Below are 14650 nucleotides of genomic sequence, written 5' to 3'. Positions count from 1 at the left end.
CATTGCTTTAATTTAAAAAATATTCCTTAACACCTCAATCAATTTAAGTCAATGAGAAGCAATGTTAATGAAAAATTGATAACTCTGGTAGATAAATGTAATTGCGCAATGTCTAACAGCGAATTATGGTTTTCTTATAAACACCTACATGTCAGAGTGAAGAGGTTTACAGGAATTATTTTGAGACTCTCACAACACCTTAAAATATAACAGTAAGTGCTTTCTTTAAATTTGACTTTTATATATATTAATCTAATAATTGTTTTACTTTAAAGTAAAACACGCATCATGTACAATGTTGTTTTAATACTAAAATACCTGGACAAGTCTTTCCACCGTCTTTGGGTAAAGGGTTGTCACATTGCCGGGCTCGCATCTTGATTCCCATTCCACATGTTTGTGAACAGAGACCCCATTCGGACCAAAATGACCAACCTCCGTCGGCTGAAAGAACGAAATACTGGTGTTTACATAACTCTCTCTCTATCATATCCAGATTTAACATAAGTTTCTTTTGTTTCAACAAATTCTTTTATTCTGTTGAAATTTCTTTTTTCTTTTCCTTATTTAAATTTCTTAACCTTCAATGCAAGTACAGTGACGAACAAAACTTAAACGACAATAACCTTTAGAAAGAAAATGAAGACATAGCTCATGCATAAAATGACATGTTGAAGTTGTGAACCATACCTTTATGCTTGATTCACCTCGTAAGACATTGGAGTTGATATTTGTTGATACTGTTTTGTATTAATCAATTAAAATTAGATTTGGTAATTAGATATCGATGTGAGATTCTATATATCATTATAAGTTTGATTTCATACATAAGTATAAAGTTGAGTAGAATATTTAATGATATAATACACTTAATTAGCGGACAAAATAAGATAAAATTTACTTGGGCAAGCTTTGACAATGCATTCTACGATGTCAACGTACTTCCCTCGACACGCGGCGCTTGGCTCGCCATTCAGTGTCATACAGGTACGAGAACGAGTTCTTGTGCCGATGCCACATGGTGAAGAACAAAGAGTAAAATCCGACCATCTAGTCCAGTGGCCCATGGTATTATCTAAACAAATATATTGAAACATGTATTATAATAACATAATACGACAAAACAGCATGCTACAAATTTTGTGCTACGAGTTTATGTTTATTACTTTCTTTAAGGGCCTCTTGCAAAAAAACATAAGAAGTAAACTGGAATCGGTGTTAAGATGGCAAATTGCAAGGTAATACACTGATATAATCTAAATTGCGATACGTTTTAATAGAGTAAAGTTATAAACAAAATCTACGTTATTTTTACCACCTCTTGCATCTTATAGGACTTAATAAACATAAGAACTTTAAGTTATCATATTTGGATTCCTGTATAAAATAAATGGTAGACATTTCCTTGTCTGAACATTTAACAACTTAAAAGCGGTTGAACTAGTTTTGACAAAATAGATACCTAAATATCTTAACTGGAAACCGTGATAAAAAACAATTTGTTTCAAAATAATTTTACAGTTCCTGGAAAACAATTATAACTTGATAGTATAAAAATATTGGAAACGTGTGAGTGTAATAAGATAGTTTTCTCTGTTTTTTTTTTTTTTTTTGTTTTTTGGGGGTTTTTTTTGTTTTGTTTTTTTTTGTTTTTTTTGTTTTTGTTTTTTTGTTTTTTTGTTATTTTATTGTAACTTTAGAAGTATTTTATTTTATCAACAATAAAAGCAAATTAAATAAAGAAGCTGACTAAATAACGAGTATCTTGAAATTTGAATAAAAAATGTTCTCAACAAAGTTCATCAAATTGAATGTCATGAATTTTATTGTCCTGGTTCATTTTTATGTTTTAAAATGTTTCTATAAATAACTTTTTTTACCATAAATCAAGCGTAGACCATCACTCAAAACACATTTTTATCGAATGTTTCAGATAATACATCTAGTTTATATGACATATTGTATCAGAATGTCAATATGCAAAAAAAAAAAATGTTAACTAATCAGAGACAGACAACATGACATAATGGCCTCATAATTGTATCATAAAACCATTAAACAAGACGTGTGAGACTCGACAGTTTGTTTCGGTTTCTTTTCTCTTTTTTTAACTGATCTTTGTTTACATGATGTTTCTTTTTCATCACCACGTGGCCATTTGTATTTCATGAATCTTAAAATATTTTTTTTTGTGTTTCTGCTATGGAAATAAAAATATAATTTCTTTCATTTTCAAGAGTCCTTTTTAGTTTAAACAATATTTTATTAATAATCCACACATTTACATAATAAATTACATAAAATAAAATTTACGGATTGAGTAGGAAGCTTATAAAGCTTTTTTGAAAACTCTCTCCGTAATCAGTATTTAACAAATTTCAAATAAATGGTAACAAAATATAAATATCTAAACTAAACTATACATATCATATCGACTTGTTCTTGATTTCTTACTATACATACTATGTTTATGTCAAGTATTCATGAACTAAATTTAAGATACATTGCTGTTAGATTAGAGGTATAAGCACGAGTATGAATTCATTTTTAAAGGGATATATTGCTTAGTTTAGTGATTGGTTAATTAAACTAATATGTTGAGAAATTTAATTATTAAAGCATGTACATTGGAGGAGAAGTAATAATAGAAGAGAAAAAGAGATAAGAAACAAGAGAAAGAAAGAAAGTCACTTTACTACTATGGAGTTGGAGGACCTTTTTTCTTTTCAAACGAATATTATTATGTATCAAATCGTTTTGTTTTTTGTATGTATTTATGTATATGTGATATAATTGTTTCGTTTTGAGCACCGGTAAGTGAATTATCGCCCGTATAGTAAATTATTCAATGTTACAGTTGTGATTTGACTTAAATTGTTTATAAGGACAGTGCGGTCATCTTGATACATGGGGCAGCGGAGGAAATAGTGTTCTGTATTTTCTATTTCACCACATATACAAAAAGGGCTGTCTATTATGTTTTTAGAAAACAGATGTTCTTTCAGAGAGCTGCAATGTGTTCTTAATCGTGTATGTATTATTTGATATCTTCTTTCACCTATATAATAGTGATCCGGAACTTTTTGGACATCTTCATTTAGTCTTTTTTTGAAAATTGCAAGCGATGGTGCATTTCTTAGTTCGACAGGGAGATCATTCCAGTCTTTAATCGAAGATGGTAAGAATGAATTTGAATAAAGTTGAGTTTGACAGAAAATATTTCTAGTGTTACTTGCATTTCGTAAGTTGTATACTGAAGTTTGTCCTACTGTGTTTGGAACTATGGAAGATAGATATTGTGGAGATTAGGTGATTGAACATTTTATATAGCAGAATTAGTTTGTGTTTATAGCGTCTTACTTTTAGGGTTTGAAAAACATGTGTCTTCATACAGATTTGAGAAAGAAACAAGTTTCGTTGTACCAGTTATAATTCTGCAGGCTTCAAGTTGGATTTTTTCTAACTCGAATTCATCTTGTTGAGTAATATTATCCCAGACTACATCTGAGTATTCAAGAAGAGGCCGGATGAAAGAAAGATATATAGTTTCGAGTTTCGAGTTTCGAGTGATCTACGATCAGTGATGAATTTTAAAGACCTCATAATATTAAGTCGTTGCCATGCCTTTTGTGATATGTTCATTATATGGGTATGCCAAGTTCCTTCAGATGAAAAAGTTACTCCAAGATGTTTGTGAGTGGTCACCTCATTTATTTGTATTCCGTTCATACTAAGGGGAGGATGAACAGGTTTATTAACCTTACGGGAAAAAATGACAGATTCAGTTTTATTTGGATTGAAAGTGACAAGCCATCTGTTTGCCCATACAGTAATTTTTCTCGAGATCTAAGTTTAGTGTTGCAGCAGCGGTAGCAGGATTGTCAACGATAATATACAAACTTGTATCATCTGCAAAGAGTCTGATATATAATTTATGTCAAGGACAATATCGTTGATATATATGAGGAAAAGAAGCGGACCTAATATAGACCCTTGTGGTACTCCAGCTGTGATAGAAGCCATTTGTGATGAGCCGCCAGGAAGAACTACTTTTTGTTTTCTTTCAGAAAGATAATCGCGAAACCAATTTAATAACACACCATTTTTTTTTTGTGTTTCTGCTATGGAAATAAAAATATAATTTCTTTCATTTTCAAGAGTCCTTTTTCTAGAATAATATGCAGAATTATTTACGGCCATTGCCCATATTTTGTTGCGTACAGTCATATAAAAAAATTCATATGCTCTGGAATGATCGGACTATAATAAGGTAACGGAATATCATTGACATTCACGAAAACTTGTTTGTGTTCGAGCATTACATAACCCTACCCCTACCTGATATTAAAAGCGAAAAGATGTTATCAACGCGGTATGATCAAACAACAATAGACACCATTATAATAATTTACATGATAACATTTGTTTATGAAAATTTTAAACTAAGTTTAATACAAGAGAATGCTCGTCTTCTTTTTGCTTTAACAATATCGTGTTCCTTCTGTCTAATGCACGTGCAGCTGTATATGATAGATTAATTGCTTAACTCGTGAACGTAATGGGAAAACTTTAACATTAAAACATTTTTATGTTCACGATGCACATATACGATATGGTTATTCTGATAATAATGTTACTTTAAAATTATTTTAAATGTGCTGCGTTTATTGTTTTCAATGAAAAAAATAACCAATGAATAATTATTAAACTTGAATTACCTTAATTAATTGCCTCTCAGTCATAAAATAATTTACAGATATTTAAACTTGCAGTTATTTACACAGTAAAGAAGAAAAACTTTTTGATAAATTAGGCGTGCCAGAATGTTAAAGTAATGAAGATTAAATGAAAGACTTACCTATGCAAGGTCGCATATGACACATTCGTGTTTCTGCGGCGAAACCATGACAATTTTGTCCTCCATATAAAGGTTGAGGGTTGTCACAAAGCCGAAAGCGCATCTGGTAACCGATACTACAGGTTCCGGACGACGAGCACATATTCCAGTCCGACCACTTCGACCAGCCGCCATGGATAGGATCTGTACACGTTGAGAAAATATATCAAGTTTAATGTTAATATCATATTATATAGATTTTAATGTAGACAGGTTAATGTTTTCTTCTTTAATTTATCTGAGAGTGGAACGTAATACAAAAGTCACTTTTCTTTGTAAGGCGATGCATCTCGTAGTATATAATTGACATATATAGAAATTTATAAGTTTAAAATGTTAAATTTAGCAGTACATAACAAGACATGTATTTGAATTACCCAAATGTTTTTTGTCGAGAAAGTTGTAAATTCAAAAGTATAAGATAGATTATGATGTATTACCGCTATACATTCTACAATTTATAAATGAAGATTGATGTTTTATCGATTACATATTTGTTCTCAATGTATCAGTACATGTTTTAATATAGGTCAGTGAGTGATACATTTATAACATAAAACTACATGTATATCTACAACAATAAAAGCATTTAAATATTGTTGCTTCCTAAGAGTTCAGATTAAATTCAATTAAAATGAATTTACGTCGTTAAATCATACATGTACTTTACTTTGATTTTGTGAATCATTTTGAAAATATGATTATATACTATTAATTATGTATGCATGAAATAATCATTTTGAAAACATTTTGTAAATGGTTTGTCAATTTACATCCGACATAATGTTTCATTGTTTAACAACAGACGCTACGAAAAAAATATGAGCCGTGTCACGACAAAACCAACATAGTGCGTTTGCGACCAGCATGGATCCAGACCAGCCTGCGCATCCGCGCAGTCTCATTAGGATCCATGCTGTTTGCTATCAGTTTCTCTACTTGTAATAGGGTTTGTAAGCGAACAGCATGGATCTTGATCAGACTGCGCGGATGGTAAACAAGATCAACAAGGAAAGCAGGCGTTCAATGAATGCTATGTTTTAAATCCTACCTTTTAATAATTTGTAAATAAAAATATTTCTTGAGAGTGAATTAATTAGGAACAAACCATTAAACATTATTAGGTTCTTGCAAATTATTAATGTAGATGTAGACAGACAGAAATGTTTAATGGTGTAAACAGCACATATCTTATGTCCTGCAGTTTACAAATATACACGCACATATAACCTTGCCAAATGGTTGAGTAATGAAACAAACAATAAATACATTTTCTACATAAATTTATAAATTTCGAGGATGATAAATCAACAGCTAACATTTTCTTGTTTATATGTTCATAAGACAATTTGATGTTGCTTTTTTTGCACCAGGATCGTCTTAACATAAATGTGTTATACATTTATATGATTTCGCAATATTTGCAAAAATAACACGATTATCTCATGTAAACAGCTCGTTAAACTTCGTCACATTTGATCTCCTTAAAATATGCTTAGATTAACCGTTTTCTTATATCTGGCTACACTGGACATTCAATGACAAAAAATGCTATTCATCCTATATGTATTTCCATTCATCACCATTGCTACTAAAACACTTTAACGCTCATTTCTCTCTAAGCTAAGGCATAACGCTTCCAAATTTAGATGGCAATCTATAAAAGATACATATCGAATCCTAAAGCATTTTCATAATGATTGCATGTATCAAATTTACCACTTTAATGTATCCAATGGTGCCATTTTGTTTAAATGTATGTATTACCCTTTCTTTAAAAGATGGAACTTAGTTAAGTCAACTCAGAAAAGATTGTGTCATGCATATGAAAACCCTAAACAATCTAACGAATATTTAACCTTACACACAAATATTCATACATTTCTGATAATAACTTGTTAGAATAACACAAGATTTAAATTTAAGCTTTTAGAATATTAAGTTGCTTAAGACGTTTATTAACAAATGTTTCTTAATTGTGTACAAAGTTACCGACGTAATTAAAAACTAAAGTGAATTAGAAGTATCCGTACTATGTACGTGAAACATTCACAAAGTGTAGTAGGACCTATTTTTCTAAACAGAACTAATTTGTCTTAAAGTGACATTATGCTCATTTTTTACTGTCAAGTTGGGGTAAATCAGGTGTATATTTCAAACGATCGACTATTGTATTGGCGACTGAACAATAATTGATAAATAAATATGTTTAGGCTAAAATATAAAAACTGCCTAAAAAAGACAGCCCACCACTTTTTTTATAAATTGAACATAACAGGCGGTTTTCAAAGGATATTTGAGCCGTGTCACGACAAAACCAACATAATGGGTTTGCGACCAGCATGGATCCAGACCAGCCTGCGCATCCGCGCAGTCTGATCAGGATCCATGCTGTTTGCTATCAGTTTCTCTACTTGTAATAGGGTTTGTAAGCGAACAGCATGGATCTTGATCAGACTGCGCGGATGCGCAGGCTGGTCTGGATCCATGCTGGTCGCAAACCCATTATGTTGGTTTTGTCGTGACACGACTCATTTATAGATATTTGTATGGGATCACGAGGATAATTGATTACTCAGGTGACGTTTATTATAAAATTGAAAGCAAATATGATAAAATGTAAAGTTATTTCAATTTTATATTTATCTAGGAGAGGCATAATGTCACTTTCAGAGTATCAAATTCGAATCCCATTTAATTTTCAAGATTTTATTATTCACTCAATACACAATACATGTAAATATGAGGTAAATAACAAATTACAAATGTTAACGAGGTTAATAGTATGTAACTCACACATCTTACAATATTCTTTTAACATAGACAGGAGAAAGTTTTACATTCATACAAAATAAAATGAATTATTTCAAAAATATTTATCAAAGTTTAATATAATAATTCAGTTCAATATTTTTCTAAGATTATTTTTATAAACATGCAAAGTTTTTTATATATCACATAATTAGAGGGGTCAGTGTTCATTAATTTATCAAACTTTATTATATTTGGATTTCTATAATAGATTTCAGAGATATATTTTTTTCTATCCGTATTAAGATTTGGGCATTCTAATAGAAAATGAAATTCGTCGCCTATGTTATGATTGCAGAGAGTGCATTTTCTCTGTTCTAAAGGGATCCTATGCCAATTTCCAGTTTCGACCGGTAGTTTATGATTTCTGGTTCTGAATTTGATCATATATTTTAAATATTTGGAAGGTGTTTCACTAAGATATTTCTCAATTTCAAATTTTCTTTTAAAAATACAATAATTTTTGCAATTAGATGTGTTTTCTAGACCTGAGTACCACTGATTTATGAATATATCTGATAATTTTTGTTTAACTGATTTAACCAGCCAATTTACGTTAGGAAATTCATGACTCATCCAAATATTAGCCATTCCACATTCTATAAAAATATCTTTTATGCAAGTTATCCATTTGAAATTGAAATTTGAGTGACTATTTTTAAAATTACTCAATGCAACTGCATATATTTCTGTTGTAAGCTTTTTGTAATTTGTTACAATTAGTTTTGCCCAAAATGAAATCATCCTTGCTTTAATTTCTATTGATAACGGTTTGGTACCAGTTTCACCATAAACAATTATATTTGAGGTATTTTTCTTAAGACATAAAATATGTTTTAAAAACTTAAGTTGCACTCTTTCAACAATGTCTAAATTTCCAAATCCCCAGATTTCACAACCATATAAAAGTATAGGTTTAACCATTTTATTAAAAAGATCAATTTGAATATTTATAGGTAAGCAGAGATGTTTGCATTTTTTAATTAAAGAATACATAGCTTTTGTAGCTTGTTTGGCAATTTCTTGCTTTGTTTTGAAAAAAGAACCAGATCTGTTAAATAAGACACCTAAATATTTGTATTCATTTACAATTTCTAAAGTTTCGTTTTTGAATGTAAAAGTGTATTCGCGTTGTCTACCTCTTGAAAATACAAGTACTTTTGTTTTAGAAGAATTTAATTTAAGTCTCCAAGCATCACAGTAATCAGCATAGATATTTAAAAGGTTTTGCAAGTCTTCTGCAGATTCTGCCATTAAAACGGTGTCGTCTGCATAAAGAAGTATGAAAAGTTTTACAAAATTTATAGCTTCTGTTTCGAACTCATGTTTGTTGCATTTTACACCTGATGCTATATTACTACTGTTAATAAAATCACTTAGATCATTTAAGTATAGAGAAAAAAGCAGGGGAGATAAATTTTCACCCTGTCGGACGCCGACATTACAAGGGAAGTAATCAGTTTTTTACTCCATTTACAAAAATGCATGACTTAGCTTTTTCATACATGTTTTTTATAACATTTAAGAAAGATCCATTTATATTGTTAAGAATAAGTTTTCCCCAAAGACCCTCTCTCCAAATAGTATCGAATGCTGCCTTTAAGTCGACAAAAGCACAAAATAAAGATTTTTTACTGGTTCTTAGAATTTCTATTAGCGAATTTAAAACAAATAAGTTATCTGCTGTTGAATAACCTTTACGGAAACCGGCTTGGCATTTATCAATTAAGTCGTTGTCAGTACAATATTGTTCTAGTCTGTTATTTAAGATTAACGTAAACAATTTACCAAGGCAGCTTAAAGGGGTTATTGGTCGATAATTTGATGGATCAGAAGGGTTACCTTTATTTTTAAATATTGGGTTTACTAAACCTGAAGTCCATGCGATAGGTATTTTGCCTGTTTTGAATACTATATTGAATAATTTAAGAAATACTTCTTTAGTTTTGGGAAACGAATATTTTAAATGTTCATTCAATACATTGTCAATACCACTGGCTTTATTATTTTTCAAATGTTTGATAGCTTTTTCAATTTCTTGTATTGTTATGGGTTTGTTTAAGAATTCATTTGTTTCCATATTTATTAAATTATCATTTTCAACATAGTCAGTTTCCTCACAGTAGTTTATATCTTTAAAATAGTCGTAAAGTTGATTTATGTCTGCACCTATTTTATTTTTTTTCTTTCCATTTAATAATTTCCAAAATTTTCGAGGCGATTGTGATTTGAGTTTCTTAAGTTTCTCTACATTAGAGAATACAAATTTTTTATGACTTTCATGCAGCACATTTTTATATTGTTTACTTTGATTTTTTAGATTTATTCTATTTTCGTCGCTTTTCCGTAATTTATAGAGATGTTTGGCAGAATGAAATTTTTTTCTAGCTCTATAGCAATTATTATCAAACCATTGTTTTTGTTTATTTTTTTCATTATTATAATGATTATGATTATTATCATTATTTTTAGTGTTTATGTATTTCACACCGAACGTTTCTTCAGAAGATTGTACAAGCAATTCGGAAATTTCCTCAGTTACTTCATTTAACTCATTGCCTATATTATCAAGCGTTTCTATATTCAAAAGCTTTGAGTAGATATCACAAAGCCTATCTTCCTTGATATTAGAACAATAAACATGTGCTTTATCTTGATCAAATATCGTGAATTTATTTAACTTTGGTGTTGATTCATTTAAAGGCTTGTTGCAAAAATCTAATAAAAGTGAGATCGGGCAATGGACATCAGAATACATAGGGCAAAAATCGTGCACAGTCAAACTATCGACAAACTTAAACATATCAGATGTACAAATAAAATAGTCAACGCTACTAACATTTTTACAGGTACAATTGCCATTTAAATCACCATTCGTTCTACCATTCAAAATAAACATATCATTTGCATGTAAAAATTCGACAAATCTATAGCCATAATTATTAACACTTCTATCACAATTATTTCTTTGTCGCTTAACAGTAGTGCAATAATTAAACTTTTCAATGTTTTCGTTCAGTTCAAAGTATAGATCATCTAGATTATTGATATGAAAAATATCATAATTCATTTCAACAATATCATTAAGTAATTTTGTTCTGGAGTTCCAATCCCCAAACATACATATACTAGCAGAGTTTTCTGAAAATTTCTCTATTTCATATTGTATTTCTGAAAATGGGTCTGGATTAGAAAAATCTGAGTTTTCTGGTGGCACGTATACTACACCATACAAAGTATTTTCATTTGCAATTATTTTATCGGAAATTTTGAACCATAAAACTAACTTACTGTCACTCTCTAAAATCGTTATATATGGACTTAATGTTTCTCTAACACAAAGAACAATACCACCAGACCTGCGTTTTGTAATTTCTTTTCTGTGCTTAAAAAATAGACGAAACCCATCTAATTCAATTGTATCCAAATTGTCTAACTTTGTTTCTTGTAAGCCTATAATGTCAAATTGCTGAATAAAAGAAATGAATTCAGGGTAAATTTGCTTAGACTTTAACCCGCATACATTTATAGAACAAAACGAATCCCATTTAATACAGTGTGTATAAAACAAAAATAGACTATTTTGTAGCCCGTTATCAGTGTCACCTAAAATAACCATGCCGTCTGTACTTGTTTTAAATGTACAGCACATTCGAAGTATACCTTATTTAAATAACAACTTCTTTTTCGCAATCTTTCAATTGAAAATACATATCCCTTATTATTCTGAATAGCTTTCCATCAATGCCTAATGTACATGGTAGTTAAATATACAGGATCACATACTCTTTTCATTTCAACCATACAATACATGTACAAATAATTATTTTCATTTAAAACTTTGTGCATAAACGCATTTAGAAACCTTTCAAAACAAAACAAAAAATTATAGCAATTCAAAAGTTAGACTGAGAATCTAATCTAAAGTAAATGTTATTATTTAAACTTCTTAGGCAAAAAAGAGCTGAAACAGCGATATTTAGATTCAATATTACGTGACTCTAGCTTTAAGCGTTTTCTTCACAATAATAGAATGTTCTGATTCCGGGTGCTATTTATAACACTATTGATAGAATGTGCCTCAGTTTTAAGTTTTATGTTCTATATTTGATATATTATATAGCGAAACATTTCATAAATAACAATGTATAAAGATAGACATTAATCAATTAACACTGACAGTGCATGTGAAGCACACTTGTTAATTATGTAATTCATACCACAATATAACTCGCTATATTCACATCTGTTAAATATTGTTTATCACTAAATTATCATTTGTAAAATGCCAGTGATTTACAGTTTGGAAGTAAGCATTTGACTTTATATTTTCTTTCTATATCGGTCCCACGTTTATAAAAGCGTTCAAAATAATACAATCGGATAATAATTAAAGGGAATTAATGTAAAGTTGTGTGGCATGCACATCACAGCTGTAGTGTCAAATGTGGTAAAGAGATGGGCGTAACCTAACAGACGCCAGAAAAAAGCTATGCTTCCTTTTAAAAACGGAAATGCGTCAATAAAAAGTTTTCATGAACTTTTCGTATAATTATATTATGGCTGATTTGGTACACTTTGCGCCAATTCCTTTCCGTCAGTCTTTGGATAAGGACCTCGAACACAATAGTATGAATACACAGAACGGATGCGGTATTTCGGTCTTACCTACGCTTAGAAACTAAACATGTAAACAAATAGTAATTTAATGCTGGGAGTTGTTTACAAGTTTATTTCCAATATCTGTTGTAAAAGTTCACCTAAAATAAGTGATATATCATAGGTACAAAAGCAAACAATTCATTATTTATATATTTATTATTATGGTTGTAGAAACCGAAAGTACAAAAAACCAACCTGTTGACATTTCGTCGGATTTGTTTAAAATTGAACATTAGTGGGCATATTTAAATTACAAATTGTTGTCAGACATATTTTCAAGCAAAAGAGTACCGGAACAGGCATTAGATGTCAAATATATACATTCGTTTTACATTATCTCTGTACGTTTCTGTTTACATCTGAAACCACGTGGTAGAACTACTTTCAATCCGTATTGTTTCCGAGGTTAATATTATAGATACTAGCCGAGGCAGTTCCGAATGCACCGATAGCGACAACACAACCTATATCGTTATCGCCTTTTGCGAAATGCGCCAAACGGCGCGTTGCCGCACTGTTGTCTTGTCGTCCTGTCGCTAGCGAAGCACACCAAACGGCGCGTTGTCTAGCGTCACTTTGTCGCGATGTCGACCTGTCATTTATATATACAAATAGCCAATCCTTCGATTTGAGTCCAGCGACATTGGGACATCGCGACAACACGCCGCACGACAACGCGCTGCTTGGCGTGCATCGTTAACGACAGGACAAAAGACGAAAGTTCAAAAACGCAACGCATCGTTTTGCGCTTTGTCGTGCTGTCGCTAGCAACAACACGATGCATAAAATTGTACCAAATCAGCCACCATTTAATTATCATAAATTGTCCTACTTATGTGTTGTGAACTTCAATCATCCACCCTATGTTTCCGTAATTACTTTTATTACCGAACAATTTTATAAAACTAAAGGTGAAAATTTGAATATCAAAATATGTGTTTATGGCAGATTTAATTCCAAATACAATTTTATGTTGCTATTTTTCATCTACATAGACAAATTTATTATCTTTTTTGTAAGATCTTTTGTTTATTTGCATCTTAAGAAATTGTTTGTAGATGCAGGAAACTGTTACGTGAGTGATGAGCACAATTGTCTTCAATCAAGTGTCAGCTTGTAGCCTTAACCTTTACTGCTAAAATACGACACTCCTATGTTCATAAATATAGTTTCCTTTGTTAAACAAGAGCTTTCGGTAGCACAGCATGCTCGATTATTCTTAGCGCCTTGATAATGTAAAATTGTCGAAGTTCACAAAAAGGCCATTTTTTCAAAGCCATGTTACAGTTAATTGACCTTGGAGAGAGAGTCATATAATGTTCTCAAAGAAGGGTATAAAATTTCAACTTGTTTCAAAGCCAGATGTTAACGGAATATGAAAATATCTGAGGTGGTTCGCAATCTTTAATGTAAATTCAAAGTCGAAAAGGGGGCATTATTCTGTCAAAATGCTTGATATAGTTACCTCCTTCTGTCTAAAAGGTTGGGGCATGATGGTGAACAAGTGTGCAAAGTTTCAAAGCCATATGTCAATGGACTGGTTTGTTTGTTTGATTGGGTTTTACGTCACACCGTCACAGTATAGGTCATTTGGCGATGTTCCAGCTTTACTGGTGGAGGAAGACCTCAGGTGCCCTTTCGTGCATTATTTCAGACACGAACGGGCACCTGAGTAGAACCACCGACGTTCCGTAAGCTAGCTGGATAGCTTCCTCACATGAAAGAATCCAAAGTCCCTGTCGGGATTAGAACCCACAGCGGTGAGGGTCAAGTGGTTAGAAGTCATCGACCTTAACCACTTGGCCACAGACGCCCCTATTTGAAGTGGTACACAAACTTAATTATGTGCTTTAACATGATTGAGTCGCATTATCTAGCTTATACAGACACTTTATATCGTAGTTATTCAATGAGTATATGTATTTTCATTCCCTTTTTAACCTTGTGTATCTTATTCGACATTTGTAGGCAGTTAGGCTATTTAGAGAGAGAGAGACAGAGAGAGACAGAGAGAGACAGAGACAGTTGTTTATATTAAGTATAATGTGATAGAGTTTAAGCTTGGTTCATAACTGACGTATCTAAAAATAAATCTTGCCTTCTCAAAGACATGTCGTTTTATCCCAAAATGGGGCATAGTTCACCAACAAATAGTTGTTAAAACTCATCTTTTTAAGCTTTTTTCATATGTTATAAATTCAGATTCCCTTAATTTCAAACAAATTGTATAATTATAATAATTTTATTTATTTTCATAAAAATCGTTTCAAAATCACATAG

At 31.2% G+C, this 14650-nt stretch overlaps 1 protein-coding gene across 1 annotated transcript in view; it reads right to left on the bottom strand.

Moving 5' to 3' along the window:
- Positions 1–14650, bottom strand: part of LOC132743848 (SCO-spondin-like) — a 60204-nt gene that overhangs the window by 20481 nt on the left and 25073 nt on the right. Inside the window, exons 4-6 of the mRNA XM_060732420.1 lie at positions 4859–5041; positions 902–1075; positions 319–444 (exon numbers count right to left, since the gene is read on the bottom strand). Of these exons, the coding sequence (XP_060588403.1) occupies positions 319–444; positions 902–1075; positions 4859–5041 (483 nt within the window). The remainder of the gene's footprint in view (positions 1–318; positions 445–901; positions 1076–4858; positions 5042–14650) is intronic.

Source organism: Ruditapes philippinarum, unplaced genomic scaffold (genome assembly GCF_026571515.1).
Source record: "Ruditapes philippinarum isolate M1 unplaced genomic scaffold, ASM2657151v2 ctg104_1_1_1_1, whole genome shotgun sequence".
Taxonomy (NCBI): domain Eukaryota; kingdom Metazoa; phylum Mollusca; class Bivalvia; order Venerida; family Veneridae; genus Ruditapes; species Ruditapes philippinarum.
Note: the sequence above shows the minus strand (reverse complement) of the source record. Positions and strands in the feature narration are given on the sequence as shown.